Source organism: Pelmatolapia mariae, linkage group LG8 (genome assembly GCF_036321145.2).
Source record: "Pelmatolapia mariae isolate MD_Pm_ZW linkage group LG8, Pm_UMD_F_2, whole genome shotgun sequence".
NCBI classification, from domain to species: domain Eukaryota; kingdom Metazoa; phylum Chordata; class Actinopteri; order Cichliformes; family Cichlidae; genus Pelmatolapia; species Pelmatolapia mariae.
The window spans coordinates 30,336,241-30,357,447 of record NC_086234.1 but is presented as its reverse complement, the minus strand read 5'-3'; the positions used below and the strand labels follow the sequence as shown (position 1 = coordinate 30,357,447).

At 44.0% G+C, this 21,207-nt stretch overlaps 2 protein-coding genes across 2 annotated transcripts; both read left to right on the top strand.

Moving 5' to 3' along the window:
- The first annotated feature begins 326 nt into the window (after positions 1-326).
- Positions 327-13,027, top strand: rfng (RFNG O-fucosylpeptide 3-beta-N-acetylglucosaminyltransferase). The gene is made up of 9 exons (XM_063481787.1): positions 327-688; positions 2,988-3,548; positions 6,422-6,470; positions 8,511-8,613; positions 8,695-8,848; positions 8,998-9,083; positions 9,311-9,476; positions 10,347-10,432; positions 10,581-13,027. Exons 2-9 carry the CDS (start codon positions 3,054-3,056, stop codon positions 10,654-10,656), a joined length of 1,215 nt encoding a protein of 404 aa, XP_063337857.1. The 5' UTR covers positions 327-688; positions 2,988-3,053; the 3' UTR covers positions 10,657-13,027.
- A 3,096-nt stretch (positions 13,028-16,123) lies between these two features.
- On the top strand, positions 16,124-21,182 carry dcxr (dicarbonyl/L-xylulose reductase). The gene is given in 8 exon segments (XM_063481786.2): positions 16,124-16,343; positions 17,090-17,187; positions 18,585-18,739; positions 18,874-18,916; positions 19,384-19,483; positions 19,584-19,648; positions 20,413-20,530; positions 20,855-21,182. Coding segments are annotated over 8 exon segments (735 nt in total). The 5' UTR covers positions 16,124-16,291; the 3' UTR covers positions 20,959-21,182.
- The last annotated feature ends 25 nt before the right edge of the window (positions 21,183-21,207 follow it).

The following is a 21,207-nucleotide window of genomic DNA, read 5'->3' as shown; positions in this document are numbered from 1 at the left end:
CTGCTGTTTCAGTCTGCTTTTGCCACTGATGCAGTGGGCAAACATGACAGGCAGGGGGCGCTGAGGTAGAACTTGAAAGAAGCCGTCTCATTTGTTAAACATTTTAACAACAATAAAAAGATGCACATTTAACACGATCATTTCAAATCATGTGACATTCAAACTGTGATTGGTAACATTCAAAGGTTGGAATTTGCCTTTAAAACAAGGAAATAAAACTAAGGTTACAACGTCACGCCACCAAAGCTGTGTGTTACAGAGCTGATTCAGTCACAGTCGTCATAATTTTTATTTCCTGTTTAAATGAAAGTCAGAGCAGACAAACACGGGGTAATCCCGACATCGACCAAAAAACTGCTCGTCTTATTCATTATTTTGAAAGGTTTGACCGGAACAGCCTTCTTGACCGTGGTTAACCCGGTGCGAGTCTGACGTGAGTGCGTTGTTTGTGGAGTGTTTGGCTAACCCTCGGAGCACAGAGTGTAACTCTGCCGGTGGAGGGGGCTTTTTCTACCGTCAGGCTAACCGAGAGCCGCGGTCTGAGCGGAGGGCACACCAGGGAAAGACGACGAGTGGCGCAGCGGGTCCAGGTGCTGTTTACCGTCCAACAAACCCAGCATCGTTTGTGTTGCAGTGGATGCTTTCCTGGTGTTTCCTGTGGTAAACGCGAGTGCTCTGATGTTTCACGGTAAGTTGGTGCGAAGCCCCGGTGCCTGTGCTCTTCCACCATGCCAGACTCCACTTTAAAATCTTCCCATTTAAGGAGCGCTTGTTGTAGCACAAGAAGTTAAAGCGTATGGCGCAGGATAGAGTTTCAGTAACAAGTCTGCCTGTTTACGGCTCTTGTCGGATGTTTCCAGTGGTACACAGCTGCAGGGGTTTATTCACCGAACTAAGACTGAATGACTTATTTACTAAGCACGTTTACAAACGGGTGATGTTTGTGACACAAGGATCACAGCAGGCGTGAAAGGCGAGGTTTGCATGTTGGTGCTGAGCTCTGCTATGATGTGTGGTTTGGACAAAGAGACTGAAGATGCTCACGTTTTCACTGAGCGTGATGGACAGGGTTGGAGACAGAGTTGGAGACGAGGCTGAGATGGTTTGGACATGTGCAGTGGAGGAGCACTGAGCTGCCAGGCTGGAGGATGTGCTGGGGTGATCCGCTCTGGTGACTCTTACAGGGAACAGCAGAAAGAAGACAACGGGGTACAATGATTGAATGAATTAATATTGAAATATGCAAACATAATGCCTTTATTCAGCACAGCTTCAATAATGTTTAGCTGTGGGCTTTGGGGAGGCCAGTCCCTGACTGATAGTGTGTTTTATATCCAGGTTTGGTTTTGCTGCACAGTCCAAACATGCAGGTGCTTGGATCATTTGGTGACTCTAGATCACCCTCAGGTGGATCTGTGGAAGATGATGGATGGATGAAAAAATGATTTATTAGTTTTTGTCTGACCAACTTCCCTCTGAAAGTCACATTTAACACTATTATAAAAGAAAAACATCAAAAGGAGCCAGTCTTCACATTAGAAGGCCAAGTCCTCTCCATCTGTGCTGGGGAATTTCATGTGTGTTGTGGATGGTCGTCAGTTCTGTTGTCCCAAGGTGCTTTATAGAGTAAGGTAAAGATCCCATAAGAGTGAAGAGGGAACCGTTGTAAGAAAGCACTTGGTGACAGTGGGATAAAAGAACTCCCCTTTAGTAGGTCGGTCTCTGGTAGAAGCAGGCTCAGTGAGGGTCAGCCGTCTGCCACAGCAGGCTGGAGAAGCAAAGGTAACAAAGGCAGCAAAGAGAAGATGTGACTGAAAGGTGTTCCACTGTACTAAAAGAGTTCTGGGATACAGTTGTTGCTGCACACACATGCTGTATATTATTGTCTGAAGAGCAGCTGCTGTGTGTGGTGGAGGTGCTCCTGCTGAGCACAGCAGTCTGTGTGCAGCGAGCCTCTCAGATCATGCACTCTGATTTTGTTGGTCAATGGTGGATTGCCAGTATTAGACACATGCCCTCACTCTGTAGGACTGCAGTCGAACCTCTTCAGATGGGGCTTGGCAGCAAATCCCGTTCACCATTTTGCAACTAAGTGGGTCCCTTTGCATGGAGGAAAATCCAGTAGTGGAAACAGATGTGCGCGTTCATTGGAGAACCAAGCGAGCTCAATCGAGCTGTGAAATGGAGGATTAAAAGGCAAAGTACTTAGTAAGTCCTTCACACAGAAAATATCATATAAAATATAAAAAGTGACATGTGCAAAAGTAATGTCCTGTTTTAATGAAGTGGCATGGCAGAGACGTGTGGCTGTGCAAACATTTTAGGCACTAAAACGGAGGAAACGTCTCTGCAGCAGTGACAGGGCTGAAAGCAGAATTCCAAAGTCCTGGTTCAGGTGGACCTGCATCAGGAACACTTTGGAAAACAGCAAACGCAGCTGCCCCCGCCCACGTACGATGGGATGAAGTGAAGCAGAGAACGGTCCTGTGCTCTGCTGGGTTAAAGAGGAGAGGGACCTTTTATTAGCACACAGTTTGAAACCAGCTTCGGTGGGGGTGGGGTCTCAGGCAGGGGCACCTTAAACATTATGCACATATTCCAGCAGCACAGCTCTGTAGGATCCATCCTGTCATCCACTGAAAACACTGTGAATTATAAAATGGAAAAATCATAGAAACAAGGCATCAAACAGCTGATTGCAGCACAACATGTAACGTGTCCTGATCATTGGATTCTGCTTTTTATTTACAGTGTTGCAACTTTTGTAATAAATCAAATTTTTGGTTGGCAAAAGTACGCCGTCTTCAAACCTCCCCACAGTCGAATCATGTTTGTAGCATTTGAAATAGCTTTGGCTTTTAGCAGAGCGTCAGCTGGACCCGTGTTGTTGCAGGTGACGTTGTGCTGCTGTGTCACGATCGTTAAACTGAGGGTTTGGGATGAATGTGCCTCTCGACACGCTGTTGAATCTTCCTGTTTCTATGCAGGACTCGTCGCTGTGATCTGATGATGGGACAGGGTGCTGCTGGGGGTGACTGCAGCCCTGGAGGCTGATGAAACTGCTCCATCAGCCAGTCAGGATGCACATAGCTTCAGTCGGGGTCAGCAAGTTCTGCTTCCTGTTTTCTCTCGCATTCTGCGGCCTCCTGCTCCTGCTCATTCCAGCTCTCCAGCCCCCTGCACGCCAGGTGGACCTGCCTAAGCCCCGACCCCAGGTCAGACCTGCCCAGGTGGGGACGTCACACCAAGTCAGGGTTCCAGCAGGTTTTTTACATGTTGGGGACAAAGAAATAACCACAGGTCTTAACAGGAGCTCAGAAGGGCTGGGGAAACCCATCAAAACTGAAATTAGCAGGAACAGCAATCCCAAAACAGGAAAAGGCGTCAGAAGAATCCCTGAAAGAGGCGTTGGTGGACCTCGAGAGTATAAGTCACATGACAAGTTGGAGCTGAAGGACATTTTTATTGCAGTAAAGACGACCAGGAAGTATCACAAGTCCAGACTGGAGCTGCTCATTCAGACCTGGGTGTCTCAAGCTAAAGAACAGGTGAGTACCACTCCTGTTTTTCAGCTAGCTGTGCACTCCAGTGTCCATCTGTTAGGCTTTCCTTTTGTTGATGCAGGCAGTGGTCAGGTCGGTCCGCCTGGTCTTAGAGTCTTGGTATCAACCAGGAGCTGGTGCTATTTCCACAGCTGCTCTGACCCATGCTCATGCACCGACTCGTGTGTGCCTGCTCAGCTTAGTAATAATAATAATAATAATGATGATATGTGGAGAATTTAGACGGGCTGTACACAGTGAAAGACACATGTGGGCTTTATGACTGAGTTTTAAAGTTTGGTTGTGATGTCCACAGTAAAGTGCTCTTCCTTTATTGTCCCAAACAGATGCCAGACAGAAACAATCCTGATATAAAATGGAGAAATAGAATAAATGATCATTTAACAACAGTTGAAACATTTCTAAAAATGGCACATGAGAAATGTGATAGAAATATAAGACATTCAAAATATATCCAAATGAAATAAAAGAATCTGAGCTCCTTGAAAATGTTTAAAATAAATATTTACTTTTCTGCACCTGCTCTCTGTACACAACATATTTATACAGTTTACATTTTTGTTGACTTTTGTTACATAATATAAGAGAAGTAAAACTAACACTGTGCTGCACATTCAAACCTTCTGCTGTAGACGAAACAACTAATTGATAATTGAAACATATGTCTGATTACACATTACTAAAGTGATTCTTAGCTGCAGAAATAAGTGGTTTTTTTCTCCCGATGATCCAAACTATTTTAGTTGCGGTGCTGAAAGGTTGTGCTTTGCATGGACACAACTTTCTGTAGCTTCCACACAAAAAGTGAAGATGCAGCTTTCACTGCAGAGCACCAGTGTAAGTGTAAGGCTGCTCAGTGCTGTGAGCGTGCCACAGTTGTGCTGTGTCAGTTAAAACTCTGCATTAAAGTGAACTGAGACTGAGAGCGCTGCTGTAAGGAGATAAGTGGCTGTGACAGAAACACATTCCCACAGCATGTAGTGAGCACATGTGATTTGGATTGTGTATACACACAGATGTTAGTCGTGAAGGATTTACTGTTGTGTACACTGTGTGGCTCTTTAGGGTGGATTTTGAGATTGCACAGCTAATGCGGTGAAGTTTGTCCCCGGTGACATTTAGCACAACCGCAGCACATTTTAAAAATCTTCATCTGCATGTGCTGTGTCAGAGTCATCGAGGTGTGTGTGTGTGTGTGTGTGTGTGTGTGTGTGTGTGTGTGTGTGTGTGTGAATGGAGGCTTTTCATTAAAGTAACTGGCGTGGAGTTTAAAGTCACCAGCACAGCAAGTGCTGTGCAGGTCTGAAGCACTATTAAAAGCAATTATCGAGTCCCAGTGCCGGGCAAAGAGCCTCAGTTTGCAGAGAAGGAGCTTTATTGCACAAACAGCCTGCTCCACTTCAACCACACACGTCACAGTCAGACACAACTGTTCCAGTTCAGTTTGTCGACCCAGTATCAGCAGTTTGGCTCAAACCAGTTTTAAGTCCAGGTCTGCTGTGAAAGTTCTCGTCTGTGTGGGTTATCTACTTACTTCCAGATGCTGGAGAGTGTTACAGGCCTGTCGCTGCATCGTTTCACTGCTCTCAGATCAGTAAAGTGTGTCCTGCATGTTTAAATGTGCCTGTAAAACTAAAGGCTGCTCCTCACTGACGCTCCTGTCACATGCAGTTCTTTCCATTTAACTAATCATCACAGAAATCACACAGATCTGCAAACAAACACTACATTTTTCAGCTGCTTGGGATATTTCTGGTAAATTTATGTTTTTCAAGGTGCTGAATCCAAAAACGATCTCCACTTCCCTCCATCACGTACAGTTATTTTGCAAAACATGAGGAGTTTACATTAAAAAACAATCCCAACAGCGATGAAAAAAATCAGTATTCTGAGCTCCTCGCACCACCAAACCCACCGTACCCCGCCTGCCTACTGACCCCCCTCAATGCCTCACATTTTCTATTTTTATTTCTCTTGAGTCTCACTCTTAGAAATATTAAATTAATGTAAGAAATCCTTATTGGATATATTTTTTGACTCAAGCATAGGAACCAGATTTCAGTGTAAAAAAGGAAATTTTGCTTAAATAAACTAAAAACACGAGTTTTGCAAGAGAATCTGACCAGATGGAATTTTTAAAATATTTTCCCAGTTTCAGTGAGTAAAAATCTATAAGAAACAGTCAAAAAGTTTTTTGGTTGCAGACCTGTGTAATCATACAGTATAAAGGAGGTTAAGAAAGGAGAGAAATCATTGAGGCCAGAGCTGTAGATGGTGTGGGTTTGTAGGATGTCTGAAATTACCCTTAGATGAGGCGACTGGGGCCAAATCCTCCTCCCGGTGAGACCATGGCACAGACCCAGCACACACTGGAGATATCATCTCTGTTGACTTGCTGGGGAACATCTCGGTGTGTCCCCTGAAGTGCTGGAAGAGGTGGTTGGGTTGGCCCTGCAGCTGTAAAGGGGAGGGACGGATGTGCTACATTTATTTTACATTAAAGTAACGATGTATAGAAACATAGAAACAATGTAAAGTCCAGCCTGATGTCACCTTATGCATAAATAATCAGTCCCAGTGTAGAGTGAGGAGTCCAGCTGATGAATGTAGAACAAATAATTTGACATTAAACCCAAACAGAGAGTCGGTGCAGCTGGTGACCGTGTGTTTCTAAAATAAATGAAGCGGTCTTTCTTACTTGTTCTCCATCTTTGCTCTTCCTCTTGCAAATGCTCGTCTTGAACAACGAGAGCAAACGAAGGAGCGAAGCTGTTCTTCACTGCGTCCTCACTGCAGAGCATTAACTTGTGTAATTGTGTGCTTGCATAACTCTAACAGCGTTTCCTTCTTTGTTTCAGACTTTCATTTTCACTGATGGTGACGACAAGGAGCTGCAAATGAGGACTGGTAAGAGGAACCGATTTTACAGGGAAAAAAGGATGACAACCAAAATGCCCCTCAGACTGCTGCAGCAGTGTGATCACATGTTGTACTGACACAGTGGAGACTGTGCACACTGCAGAGGGGTTCGAACAGGGCTGAGTAATCTGCTGTTTGTGCAGTACTGACCTTTATCACAGCATGTGTGTGCAGCTCATCCTGATAATGAGAATGCAATATTTTAAACTGTTGATGTTCTGCACAATCTTTTGATACCATGTGGACAAACAAAAGCTGTTGTTACAACCTTAAAATTTAGACCTTTAAAAAGACTGAAATAGGCTGAAAAATGATGAATGGCCATGAGTCCACAGTGCTGTGAGTGAAACCTGACGTCTGGGTGTCCCAAAGGAAAGAAGCCCAGCTCGTGCCAGTGTGTCAGTACTGTGGACAGTTAGCATTGAAAGGCTTTGAAATATTTAGAACTGAGATGCACGATGATGGTGCTGTCAGACAAATTGCATCACATGAAGACAGTTATAGATCAGTCACTTCCTGTTACAACACAGTTGTTTTTGTGCTTATCTGCTACATTAAAACAGCTGACAGATCATCTGCAGAGGAATGGCTTATTTGAAGAGTTTCAGTCAGGTTTCAGAGCTCATCACAGAAACTGTTGAGCATAATATTTTATTACAGCCATTAGAATACACTGTAGGTATTTGATTTGAATAATTAGTGGTTTGTATCATATCTATCTAATAGACTCCAATTTGTACATGTAAATGGAGAGTCCTCTTCACTCACTGAGGTTAATTATGGAGTTCCACAGGGTTCAGTGCTAGGACCAATTGTGTTTACATTATACATGCTTCCCTTAGGCAGTATCATTAGAAGACATAGCATAAATTTACACTACTATGCAGATGACACTCAGCTCTATCTGTCCATGAAGCCAGGTAACACACACCAATTAGTTAAACTGCAGGAATGTCTTAAAGACATAAAGACCTGGATGGCCGCTAACTTTCTGCTTCTTAATTCAGATCAAACTGAGGTTATTGTACTCAGCCCTGAAAATCTTAGAAATATGGTATCTAACCAGATTCTTACTCTGGATGGCATTACCTTGGCCTCCAGTAACACTGTGAGGAACCTTGGAGTCATTTTTGACCAGGACATGTCCTTCAATACACATATTAAACAAATATGTAAGACTGCTTTCTTCCATTTGTGCAACATCTCTAAAGTTAGAAATATCCTGTCTCAGAGTGACGCTGAAAAACTAGTTCATGCATTTATTACTTCCAGGCTGGACGACTGTAATTCATTATTATCAGGATGTCCTAAAAACTCCCTGAAAAGCCTTCAGTTAATCCAAAATGCTGCAGCAAGAGTCCTGACAGGGACTAGAAAGAGAGAGCAGATTTCTCCTGTATTGGCTTCCCTTCATTGGCTTCCTGTTAAATCCAGAATTCAAAATCCTGCTCCTCACATACAAGGTCTTAAATAACCAGGCCCCATCTTATCTTAATGACCTTGTAGTACCATATCACCCTATTAGAGCACTTCGCTCTCACACTGCAGGCTTACTTGTTGTTCCTAGAGTATTTAAAAGTAGAATGGGAGGGAGAGCCTTCAGTTTTCAGGCCCCTCTTCTGTGGAACCAGCTTCCAGTTTGGATTCGGGAGACAGACACTATCTCTACTTTTAAGATTAGGCTTCAAACTTTCCTTTTTGCTAAAGCATATAGTTAGGGCTGGACCAGGTGACCCTGAATCCTCCCTTAGTTATGCTGCTGGGAGATTCCCATGATGCACTGGGTGTTTCTTCTTCACTCACTGTCTGTTTATAAAACTCTCTCAGAATTTTGCACACAGCTCTACAGGAGTCTATTCAAACCCTCATGCTGTCTCATCACAAAGATAATGTACTGTAGCCACATGGATCTATGCAGATCTGAAACAAAGCAGAGCTACTGCCATTATATCCAGTCTACATATGGAGATGCAGTGCGATGCTCTAAGAAATCTTACGTTAAAGTCTTTTCTGTTGTCTCTTCACCAGGAGCTAACATCATCAACACTAACTGCTCAGCAGCTCACACCCGACAGGCTCTGTGCTGCAAGATGTCTGTAGAGTACGATAAATTCATCGAGTCTCAGAGGAAGTGAGTGATTGCAAGGATAGAGCAGTTAGCTCTGACTCTGAGAGCAGCCTGCACGTCTGACCCTGTGTGTTTGCGTCGTAGGTGGTTCTGCCACGTGGATGATGACAACTACGTGATCCTGCCCAGCCTGCTGCGGCTGCTCTCGTCTTACCACCACAGCCAGGACGTCTACCTGGGCCGGCCCAGTCTGGATCACCCTATAGAGGCTGCAGAGAGGGTCAAGAGTGACGGTTCGGTGGGTCAGCTTTCGGCTTATTGAGAGATTTTGGCTCCACTCGCACACAAATAAGGGAAATTTGGCAGCGCTGTCCACAGTCCCTGTGACATGAAAGTTGGCGACATGTAATAAGAGCTAGCTAATGTGCTCTTTCCTTTCTGGTTCAGGTGTCTGTCAAGTTCTGGTTTGCCACAGGTGGAGCAGGTTTCTGTATCAGTCGAGGTCTGGCCCTGAAAATGAGTCCGTGGGCCAGGTAGGATGCTGACTCTGCTTTGAAAGGATTTTTACACTGTTATATTTCGTACATTCTGGTGCCAAATATATACACATATACATGCTCTTTTCAACTCACATCAAATCTCTGTGCAGCCCCTGTGACGGTGACACTTCCTCTTGATTTTGGAAACCACTTCATTATTTTATGCATGATTGATCCTGAGAAAGCTCAGCTTGGAGGACACTGTTGTCTTGTGTTTTCAGTTTGGGGAATTTCATCAGCACAGCAGAGAAGATCCGACTTCCAGATGACTGCACCATCGGCTACATCATCGAGGCGCTGTTGGAGGTCGCTTTGACACACACGCACCTTTTCCACTCTCACCTGGAGAACCTGCAGAAGCTGCCCATTGACACTGTGCTGGAGCAGGTGAGCGAGAGGTGACCGGGGAAGGCGTTTTACAGAGCTCTGAAACAAAACCTAAAAAACTTCTAAATGTAGTTCAGTTAACAGATTTTGTAAAACGACCCACAAAACCAGTGAGAACTAAAGGTGAGCGGGAGATGATACCAACTCACTCAGTGTTATAATGGAAGCTCAGATTCATCCCAATATAGTTTAATATCGTGACACACTTAGGAAATACAACCTTACAAAGAATTCAGTTCAGTTTTATTTACACAGCACCAAATCACAACAGCAGTCACCTCAAGGTGCTTTATATTGTAAGGTAGATCCTACAATAATACATACAGAGGAAACCCAACAATCATATGACCCCCTGTGAGCAAGCACTTTGGTGACAGTGGGAAGGAAAAACTCCCTTTTAACAGGAAGAAACCTCCAGCAGAACCAGGCTCAGGGAGGGGCGGGGCCATCTGCTGTGATTGGTTGGGGTGAGAGAAGGAAGACAGGATAAAGACATGCTGTGAAAGAGAGACAGAGATTAATAACAGATATGATTCAGTGCAGAGAGGTCTGTTAACACACAGTGAGTGAAGAAGAAACACCCAGTGCATCATGGGAATCCCCCAGCAGCCTACATCTATTGCAGCATAACTAAGGGAGGATTCAGGGTCACCTGATCCAGCCCTAGCTACATGTTTTTGTATCCACGCACACATTCCTCTTCCACACCTCCATCAGCTGATCCTGCTGCCGTTATTTAATGTATACATTTGTTTAGATTCACTAAAATCCGTCATTTCCGCGTGTGAGGGGGGTTTTCAGTGAAAGCAGCTGTGACGTCAGTCTCTATTGTGTTGATTTATTGTACACTGTATGATTGTTTTGCTGTAGGTGACTCTGAGTTACGGAGGGTTTGAGAACAGAAGAAATGTAGTCGGTGTGGTTGGAGGATTTTCACTGGCTGAGGACCCCACAAGGTAAACACTGACACTCAGTGTGCCCACTCTGAACATCAGAAAGCATGGTTACATTTACTGTCTGTATGAGCTGTGATCACAGTATTCAGTTTTTCTCATTATTGTTGATGGTTTCCTGTAATGAACTCTGATCCTTTCTGTTCCACAGGTTTAAGACGGTCCACTGCCTTCTGTATCCTGACACTGAGTGGTGTCCAGAGCTCAAACCGCGCCACAGAAACTGAATTCCAGTGTGAACATTTATCCTGCAGAGTCGCTCTGAACTCTCACTGATATTCATTAAACACATGAAGTAAAGCCTTAAAAACTGAAGCCAAAGAATGCTGTTTGAAGACCATGCAGGCCTGCAAAGCCGAGAGTTTCTCCACTTCTAACAAGCTTTTAAGAGTCGACCAAATTTACCTTCTCTCAATTCAACATATATTTTTAGCATGTTTTTTTATGGTCGAGCAGAAGCTGAAAAGGTGAAGTTCAAGAACAGCGCCTCAGGACGACAATGAGGCGTTCACTTTTGCACCTACACCGAACATAAACTGTGATTGGATGACACATGATGATCTTAGAAAGCCTTTCTGAGACCCTCAGTGACCCTGGTTGAGCTCCGGGTAACCGCGGGGCGATTATCTGTGAATAATTGAGTGACTGTTGCTAAGTTCACGCTAACACAGTAACAATGATGGACAGCTGGTGTACAAATGCTTCATGCGTGTGCAGGTTGTGTGTCATTCAAGCCAACAAAGCCAAAGTTGTTTTTAAAGGGCGATGGTAAAGCCGAGGGGAAAATCATGACGACTGTAAAACGCAGTCTCTCTTATCTTCTACCTGAGCTAGGCGAGTTAGCTTACAGGGTTTTCCAAGTTTAGGTCAACAACTCTTACATGACAGATGTAGTTGGAAACCTTTCTGTTTCTGGTACTTTGGTGAATCACTGACTGGAGCTCAAAAGCTCATCTCAGTACAATGAAGTGAAGTATTAAAACTGTTTGAAGGAGGTAGAAGATTCCTGGTTGGCTGTTTCAGCTGCGGTCTGAAGAAGCATGAGGTCTATTATTGTGACGCCTGTTTTTCTGTTTCTGTGTGATTAGACTGACTGCTGCAGATGGTGGTAAAAAGCGAGGGACACTAACATCGTTCTGCTGCTTTGTAGTTTAGTTTTAAACGGGGTCATTGAAAGATTTGGAGTTGGTGTTTGCTGTGAGTCCTCTGCTCACAGAACACCAACATGTAGACGTGCACACGGTACAGGAAGGACCTCACAGTACTTTCATGTACTTGTACGCTCATGATGGAAGAACAGGATGTTCATTCTTTTAAAGGATCTGAGGTCATATGAAATATTAGTGACAGACATGAACTTGGATCAGCATGAATGTTTGATATGAGTAGACATGTACAGTGTGACTGAGGGGACACCAGTGTGACCGCTCTCCTCCTGTCTGTGGCCCAGCGCTGCTTTGCTCCTGACACTCCTATAACGTTACCAGCTGTGGTGACGTGGGGAGAGTCAGTGCAGACTCTTTGGGTTTTATGTAGACTTGCTTTGCATGTCTTGTAGTTTTAGCTCCACAGGAATGATGGGGCAGTCACAGGCTGGAGTAAAGCCAACCTTAGCATCAGTTCATGAAATGAATAATGTTGGTTGTAGTTGGTTGGTTGTAGTTTGGAGCTTCAGTCAGACGCTTCAGTCACAAACGCCAGCAGTGATTCAATAATAATAAGCTGTAATTTACACTTACAGTGGATGTGTTTCTATTTCCTACGGGATGGTTTTCATCCGCCTGCAGCCTGTTCTATCAAACAGGTTCTGCTGTCAGTAGCACACAGTGGTCAGCACAGCGTTATACGAGGCTTATTCTTGTAGCGGCAGAAGCCCCAAATCAGGCTTCATAGCACCGACCAGCAGCAGCAGCATCGTCTTTGAGACTGCCTTTAGACGACTCTACACATTTACAGCATCCTGACCGCTGAGCGTAGTGCACGAATGTGTCACCGTCGGGTCAGAGTTTCTCGTGTGTAGATTTTTGCTGAACTTCCACTGCTCTGTCTTTCAAAGAGAGGAGAATAAACCGGTTCCTTGTCTCCACCCACTCTGATCCGTATATTCAGTCACTTCTGCCGGTGAAAGGTGTTGGTGTACAGCACCAGTCTGTTTGCACAAAAGACTAGAAACCAAACCCCACACCACGAATCCCACTGCAGGTCAGTGAGTGAGACCGAGTGTGTTTTTGTCAAAGCTGCCACTGATCTGTTGTCAATAAAGCTTTTCTGCATTCCTAAGTGTTTCACAGTTTCTGTCACATTGATCTATTGAAGAGAAAACCACATAACCGAGACGATGCATGGAAATATTCATAATGTCATGTGAATAACGTCGTGCATGTTGAAATTACACGTCTGTCAGATTTATAGGAGGTTGAGTCACACGGCCTCCTCGGGAGGGTCTCCTTGTAATTACTTAAACCACAAACTGATGAGCTCGCTGGGATCAACATGTGATGTAGTCCTTTATCACAACTGAGTGTCGATGGATGGAGCACAGACAAAAAGGAGTGTGCAAATTAAAAGCGGAGCTACAAGTGAATTCAAAAATAAAATCAGCAAGAAACAACTTTTTCAGTATAATTTTTAAAAATATATATAATACCAGTTACCTCGATGCCTTACAGTATGGAATTCAAAGTCACCGCTTTGGTTTTGTTGCACACAGCATCCAAAACACCAGCTTATAATAAAAGTCAGTGTGAAGAAGAGGAAGGGCAGACAATGCAGTTTGATGCTGATAAATGAAAGACAAAGAGCTTTCCCCTCAGGACTACAGTTCATGCTCCAAAATAAACAGCTAAGCTTTACAAACTTCAACATGAGTCCAAACTCGGACATGAGAAACACCTCTAGATCAGACCTGGAGCTTCAGCACAGATCGAGGAAAGGAAAACAGTGAGGAAGCATTTCGAGCCCGGACTGACATCAGACCTGCAGAGGACGACCTGTGTCATCAACACTGAAGCCTGACCTGGAGGAGGCCAAAGAGTCCAACAAAACAGTTAAAAATCAATTGCAGAGATGCTACAAACTGAAGAAATTATGACACATCAACAGACATTCAGAGAAATGTGAGTACATGCCAGAGGACTCTGGTGGAGCAGAGCTGCTGCTCCTCCACACTGGAAGAAGCCAGGGGCAGATGTTCTGAATGTGCACACCACCGTGCACGCTACATTTGTTGATTATAAAAACACGTGGAAGACGATGTGACGCCTCTTCACCCTGAACACATGCTCAGAATGCAGCATGCAACCAGCCTTAAACGGGGCCGCTAACTAAATAGGACAACAGAGAAGGCATGGAGCTAGGCTACAGCACAGAGGTCACATGTTCCCTGATATTTGGATCATGAAAAAAGGATTTTATTTAAGGAAAAATGCTGTGATGTTACTCAGCATTTTTCCTCTAATAGTTTGTCAGTTTTCTTTAGTTGCACTAAATTATCCAGAGGATATTCAGGACCCAGGGGCCCACGCACCGCTGGGGGCCACCCAGGAGGCAAATAGAACTAACTTGAGATCTTGAAACTGTAATTATTGGTTTAATGAAGTTATTTTTCCATATCTCACCAGCGTCTCTCTCTCCAACACTGACACACTTGTAATTTCTTAACTTAACTAGCTTTTTTAGAAATTTCAGATATTTATTTATTTATTTTATTTAAAAGGGGAAAAAATATTTACACCTTTTCTACTAATGGACACATGAAAAAAGCATTTCATGAAAATGGATGGTGATTTTTGAGTTGTGCAAACTAATAACATTATTTCTAACGAATCTTCGTATATTCCCATGATGCATTGAGTTTTTCCTTTCCAGTCACCTTTCTCACTTACTATGTGTTAATAGACCTCTCTGCATTGAATCATATCTGTTATTAATCTCTGTCTCTCTTCCACAGCATGTCTTTATCCTGTTTTCCTTCTCTCACCCCAACCAATCACAGCAGATGGCCCCGCCCCTCCCTGAGCCTGGTTCTGCTGGAGGTTTCTTCCTGTTAAAAGGGAGTTTTTCCTTCCCACTGTCGCCAAAGTGCTTGCTCATAGGGGGTCATATGATTGTTGGGTTTTTCTCTTTATTTATTATTGTGCGATCTACTGTACAATATAAAGCGCCTTGAGGCGACTTTTGTTGTGATTTGGCGCTGTGTAAATAAAATTGAATTGAATTGAATTGAATATTCTTCAATAACACTCACACGTGACTCCATCACCTGTTTTAAATGTTAGCACAAACCTTGAGTGTGCAGGTGGCCTGGAAACACACAGAAACATCAACTCTGATTAGAACTTTGCAGTGATCGTGTTCAACAAACGAGCTTTTGGATAACAGATGATCAAATCTGTGAACTCGTTATATGATTTATAATTACATGAAGATCCTCCCAGTGCCTGAGAGTAACACTTATGTCCAAGTATATGATGAAATACATCAAATATATATTATGCAGAAAATATACAATAACATTAAGTGGAGAAGTGAACATTTAGTGAGGAGGGCGCAGGTTACAGTGGATCTACAGACACATTTAGAGTGTTGTGGAAATAAATCACAGCAGTGTTTCATTTGTTGTGACTGGATGATTACAGTAACTTAAACTAGAGAATGCATTTGCTGCAGTGTGAATGCTGAGAGCTGAAATGTGTTGAATCTTTGGTGAAGAAATGTTCAATGAGCTGAATCAACAAATCTTTCAGCTGAAGGTGCAGAACTGTTGAAAGCTGAAGAAGAAGTGTCAAAGTTGCAAAGTAGCTGAACATCTTTAAAATGTACATTAGAAAAAGACGACTAATGATATTATGAACTTTAAATGTCTAAACTCAAGAATCTCAAACCATCAGTGACTTTGTTCATCCTCTTCTGTGCCTCGTGGATGAGGAAGCTGATGTTTAGGTCCTGGGAGATGGTGGTTCCCAGAAACTGGTTTACTGTATCCACTGGGCAGGCATGAAGGAAGATCAGATGTGGTGATGTTGGTTTCAGCCTGAAGCCCACTATCATCTCCAGCTGGAGGCGGTTGATGACTTTGTAGACTTTAGTTCCACTTTACTCCCATCATCCCAGCTCTGCTGTGACACTAGCTCTCCCACCTGAACGTGATTCGTTGTGTTTATTTCACCAAAGATTCAGCAATTATAAAAATTCAACTCAAGCATTGAGCTGTAAGCATTTACATTTCATTTTCTTCTCATATAGACATCTGAAAGAAAAACATTCTTTAACCATAGATGCAGACTGATGCAGAAACACTGATGAGGGACTTTTTATTTGATTTTGTACAGTGGGAAAAGTCCGTTTCTGTGGGTCTGACAGCACCAGTTTGGAGTTGTTGGAAGAGTTTTTCTTTCTTCCTGGTTTGAACGTGTGCAGACGTCTCTGTGCAGCATTGCTCACTTCAACGAGCAGCTGTGGATTTTCCTGAAAAACACTTTTGCGGTTACCGGTTATAAAATATGACTTTTGGGGATTTCACAGAAATCCGGGAGCTTTGCAGCTCTCCGCCTTATATGGCAGGGCTGAGCGCGTGCTCCGTGCCCGTCCACGGGCTGCACGAGTGACCTGGAAGACAAACACGGTGTAGAGGCGGAGGACACGCACACGCACACAGCTCTGTCCGCTGCGCTGTTGGTGAGTACCTCTCTTTTGTCATACAAACACAAAACACGACGAACAGCACAGAGAACACGCGTGGAACATTTCACACTGGAAGTTTTAGCCGAGCTAAGCTCGCTCAGCACGTTCAGCCTGAGTGACTCGTAACTCCGTCTGTGGCGCTTCCACCTGCAGCGGCTCGCTCACCCACGCAGGCCGAACATGGAGGCTTCGTTTGCAGGTAAACGGGCTCTGGTCACCGGAGCAGGAAAAGGTAAAGGAGACACGCACGCACGCACGCACACACACACACACGCACGCACACGCAGCGACACCAGCAGGCTGCTTTATGAACAACATCCACCTTCGTGCAAATGCCCCCACCAACCCCAGTGTAGTCACGGGACCCCCGAGACTAACTCTCGTCTAATGAAACTGAAGGTTTCTGTTTTTGAATGAATCAATGCTTAATGTAAAGTTTCACATGATTTCCATTTGAGCTTGATTTACAAACAAGTTTCTGAACAGAACATTAAATGTCAGCGTTCGCCCTGAGATTCTTAGACGTGACACAGCAGTAATGTTGATTTCATTAACACTCAGCTGAGCACAAAACAAACTATTGTAGCTCCTTGTGTGGGCCTCAAAACGGAGGCTGCTGTATAAACGTGTCCTTCACATACATCAAGTTAGACAAATATAAAACACAACACTAACATGTCCTTCTGTCGGCTTCCAGCCGTATTAGAGACGTTTAAAGTGAGACAGTGTTGATGGAAGCGATGAAAGCTGTGGCGATGAAGAAGCGTTGAAGTTACTGATTACTGTGAACTCAGCAGAGTGTGCTGGAGGAATCTGATGACACTGCACGTACCCTGAACCAGTGTCATCAGTGAGAAAGTGGAATAACAGGAGCTTTGTTGGTGGAACGAAGCCTAAGACATGTGTGGAATGTGTGTGTGTGTGAGAGTGTGTCCACTCTGTAATCAGTCTTTGTGTTTATGGATTCTTGTGTCCCAGGGATTGGTAGGGCCACAGCTCTGGCTCTGGCACGCTGCGGGGCAAAGGTCATAGCGGTCACACGAACACAGGCCGATCTCAACAGCCTGGTGGAGGAGGTGATCACCCCACACACACACACCCATCTGAGGGGCCCCAGCCCTGACCTTTGACCCACACAGTGGACTGTCAATCAGCATAAAGCATATCTCAGGCCACCTCTTAAAAATGATACGTATAAAAACCAACCACGTGTAAATCCACCGTTAGGGAACTGACAGTGAGGAGCTGGAGAGGCGTGTGGGTCTGGTATTATTGTAGGTCAACCTACAATATAAAGCACTTTGAGGTGACTGATGTTGTGATTCAGCGCTGTATAAATAAAATGTCCAAGAAGAGTCCAAAAGAAAAAGATACATTACTAAAATTATATATATGGATTATAAAACCACAGAATTAACAAACAAATATTTAGGAACCTTTCTAAAGACTCTTAAAAAAAAAAGTCCCAGTTCAGTTCAGTTTTATTTACACAGCACCAAATCACAACAGCAGTCACCTCAAGGCGCTTTATATTGTAAGGTAGACCCTACAATAATACTTACAGAGAAAAACCCAACAGACCCCCTATGATCAAGCACTTTGGCACAGTGGGAAGGAAAAACTCCCTTTTAACAGGAAGAAACCTCCGGCAGAACCAGGCTCAGGGAGGGGCGGGGCCACCTGCTGTGATTGGTTGGGGTGAGAGAAGGAAGACAGGATAAAGACATGCTGTGGAAGAGAGTGTCATATCTTTAAAAAAAAAGGTTACATATAAAAAATCCAAAATGTCCTCTTTCTGCAGACAGACTTCACATCACCGTTGCTTTAGCTTTAGCTTTAGCTCTGTGCCTGTAAGACATAAGAAAACCATCACAGGTGTTTCTGTCAGGTCTCTGATGGAGCGTCTGTGATGCACAGATAAACCTAAGAGACTTTAATCGACTCTTTGCCTACAGCTTTGATCTGCAAAGTGAAATTTCTTCTTAGTTTAAATCTTATTAATAACTCATCCAAACCTTTTCTGACTGTCATTATATCAAACAGATTTTAATCAGCTGACGGGGGCTGATGACTTTAAAGCTGTTTAATGTAGTTTTCACTTGAAGTAGAATCTGCAGTATGTTTGTCATGCAAAACTACAATAATAGAGAAATTATTTTTTTCAATACTGGTATCAATCTGCACGGCTAACATGAGAAGCATTATCACCAAGTCATTTCACTGATTTGCTGCTCTAAGGCAGCAGCTGAAAGAAGAACAAGCTACCATGCACAGAGTTGGTCTGACCTCAGAACAGGTGTTCAGCATCTGGATTCAGTTGTTCTTGCACAGCTGCTGTAACCTCGTCAGAGTTTACTGTTTGTGAGGACGACTGTGACTGATTCAGTTCTGGGACCCAAACTCATTATAAATATTTGATGTCTCTTGTCTTCCTTCTAATTTGAGTCTGTCTGCGTTTGACCTCCTGTCACAGTGCGCCTCCATCACCCCGGTGTGTGTGGACCTCACAGACTGGGGGGCCACAGAGCTGGCCCTGCAGGATGTCGGCCCTGTCGACCTGCTGGTCAATAACGCTGCCTGCGCCAACCTACAGCCATTTCTGGAAGTCACACCTGACAAGTTTGACCAGTAAAGCAAATATTCTCAGCTTTTATATTTGTTACTGAGGAAGTATCAGCTGTAAGGACACAGCACAAGCGCCTGTAAGCCAGAGGCGAGAGCCTCATCATGTGCTAACCTGTCACGTTTGTTGTGTCTTCCAGGGCATTCAGTGTGAATGTGAAAGCTGTGGTGCAGGTTTCTCAGGTAAAACAAACAAGGCTGCTTTATTAAACCACGGTGTTGCCTTACTTTGGATTTGATGTGTTGGAAATGCATTGCTTTGAAGTTGATTATCAGCTGTGAATGAACCCATCACAATGTTCATCAGAGTGTGAGTGTTGGACAAGGTGCTTTAGAAAACGTGTGATTGGGACTTACAGTAAAATAGTGTTTTTTTTACCTCGATATTAAAAAATGTCCTCTGTAGATCTGAAAACTCCAGCTCCACATCTGTGCTTCGCCTGTCGATCTGAGCCGTGCAAAAATCTGTGCTTAAAAAATGAGCAGATGACATTTTGTTACATGAATTGTTTGACGCTTAAGTTGGGTTTTGGAAAGTTTCTGTAACAAAGCTCGATGCAGTTGAGTAGAGCTTGTAGGGGTGTTCGGTTGACCCGTCTCATTCATCAAACTGCTTCTGTGAAATGAAACAAAGCTCCGTCTGTTGGCAGTTAGTGGCTCGTGGTATGAAGGCCCGGGGATCGGGAGGCTCCATTGTTAATGTGTCCAGCTAGGCATCGCAGTGCGCCCTCAGAGACCACGCCGTCTACTGTGAGGAACACAGACATGGGCGCCACAGCCTCTATCACATTTAAATGAAGAAGCCAGGTGAGGGTAACAAACTGAGCTTCTGTTTCTGCTCTGTGCTCAGGTGCTACCAAAGCGGCTCTGGACATGCTGAGTAAGGTGATGGCTTTAGAGCTGGGACCACATCAGGTACATCACGGTCCTGTTTCCACACGTCCAGGAGCTCGAGTGCAGCTTCCACCTGACAGTTACTAATGCTAATGTGGTTAGCTCAGGTGCATCTTTGAGAAAGCATTAACTGAGTTAGTGATGCCACAGTGTTATCATTTAGTTCATGCTGTCTATTTCTAAATGATCAGGAAATACGGAAAAAACAATATATAAGCTAATGCAAGAAACTGTCCAGGAAATGATTTAATGTGAATATTAATTATTCCTGTAACTGCACCACTGTTCAAGTGGTCGGCTATATCAGCCACTGAAAGTCATTTATACATGTGCCTCACATCATGTAAGGTGTTGAAAAGCATTGGAATACTTTGTGATATGTGCAACATAGTGAAGGAGTTGTGTAAAAAGTCGCTGGCACCCGGTGTCAGTGGTGTCGGCACCAACCTGAGACCAAAGTCCACACAGAGTTTTATAAAGGCTGGATCTAAACGACACACCTGAATCAGAGAACGACAAAGTTACTGTGAACTCAACATTTACTGGAAGCAAACAATAAGACAGCAGCCAACACTAACTTTACTTATAAGTTCTATGACCCAGTGTTTTAAAGCATGTATGAGGTTTCATACTTTTCGTTTAAGATGTTACTTTAGTTACTGCTGCCTGTCCGGCTGTTAACATGAAGAAAAGTATACGACAGTTGGATCAGGGTCGTCTGAACAAAGACTGGATCTGACGTCTTTTCAGTGACTCGATTAACTGAGGTGTCGTCTTGTGATCAGATCCGTGTGAACACAGTGAACCCCACAGTGGTGATGACTGACATGGGTCGCTTGGGCTGGAGCGATCCTGAAAAAGCCAAGAGCATGAAGTCCCGGATCCCCCTGGGCCGCTTTGCAGGTCAGTTGCTGCAGTCTTCATCAGGTAGAACAGGGTTTGTCACATCACTGTGTTTGTGTTCAGCTCCTGTATGCATGGAAATCTATCCTAATGTGAGAGGCAAACCCCACAGACAAGTCACGAGTCCATGTGCTTCCTACCTGCAGCACTTCTTCACAGAGTGAGATCAGTTTGCATGATCCCAGTCGAGGGTTAGGGATATAACAACACTGATAGTTTAGATGAGCAAAGAATCAGTCCTGCCCTCTGGTCTGCACACGATCCTCCCCGTAGTGTCATGGTTAACTCTGTAAAGCTGAGTGTGATGTGTGTGTCTGTGTGCAGAGGTGGAGGAGGTTGTGAACAGCATTTTATTCCTGCTGAGTGAAAAGAGCAGCATGGTTAATGGAGTCACTCTGCCGGTGGATGGAGGCTTCCTGGCCTGCTGACCCACATCAGCCCCGGATCATCGTCCACCTGCTCAGAGGAAAAATTCACTTGTAGATTTCTTCTTCACTGTGATTGTCTCTAATATAACTGCACTCAACCAGCGAGGGACCCGAAGAATTATTTGACCCATTGATGGAATTTGTGCTATTAAAAGATAAAAACATGCTGCTTCCTCAGTGTTCAAGCATGCTGCTGCATTAAACTCAGTATTAAAAACAAAAACTCGGTTTAAAAATAAATTGTGGTTC

Coding starts and splice junctions, on each gene's coding strand:
- rfng (XM_063481787.1), top strand. CDS start 3,054: ATGAAACTGCTCCATCAGCCAGTCAGGATGCACATAGCTTCAGTCGGG. Junction 9,477..10,346: donor TTGACACTGTGCTGGAGCAG/GTGAGCGAGAGG, acceptor GTTTTGCTGTAG/GTGACTCTGAGTTACGGAGG. Junction 10,433..10,580: donor CTGGCTGAGGACCCCACAAG/GTAAACACTGAC, acceptor TCTGTTCCACAG/GTTTAAGACGGTCCACTGCC.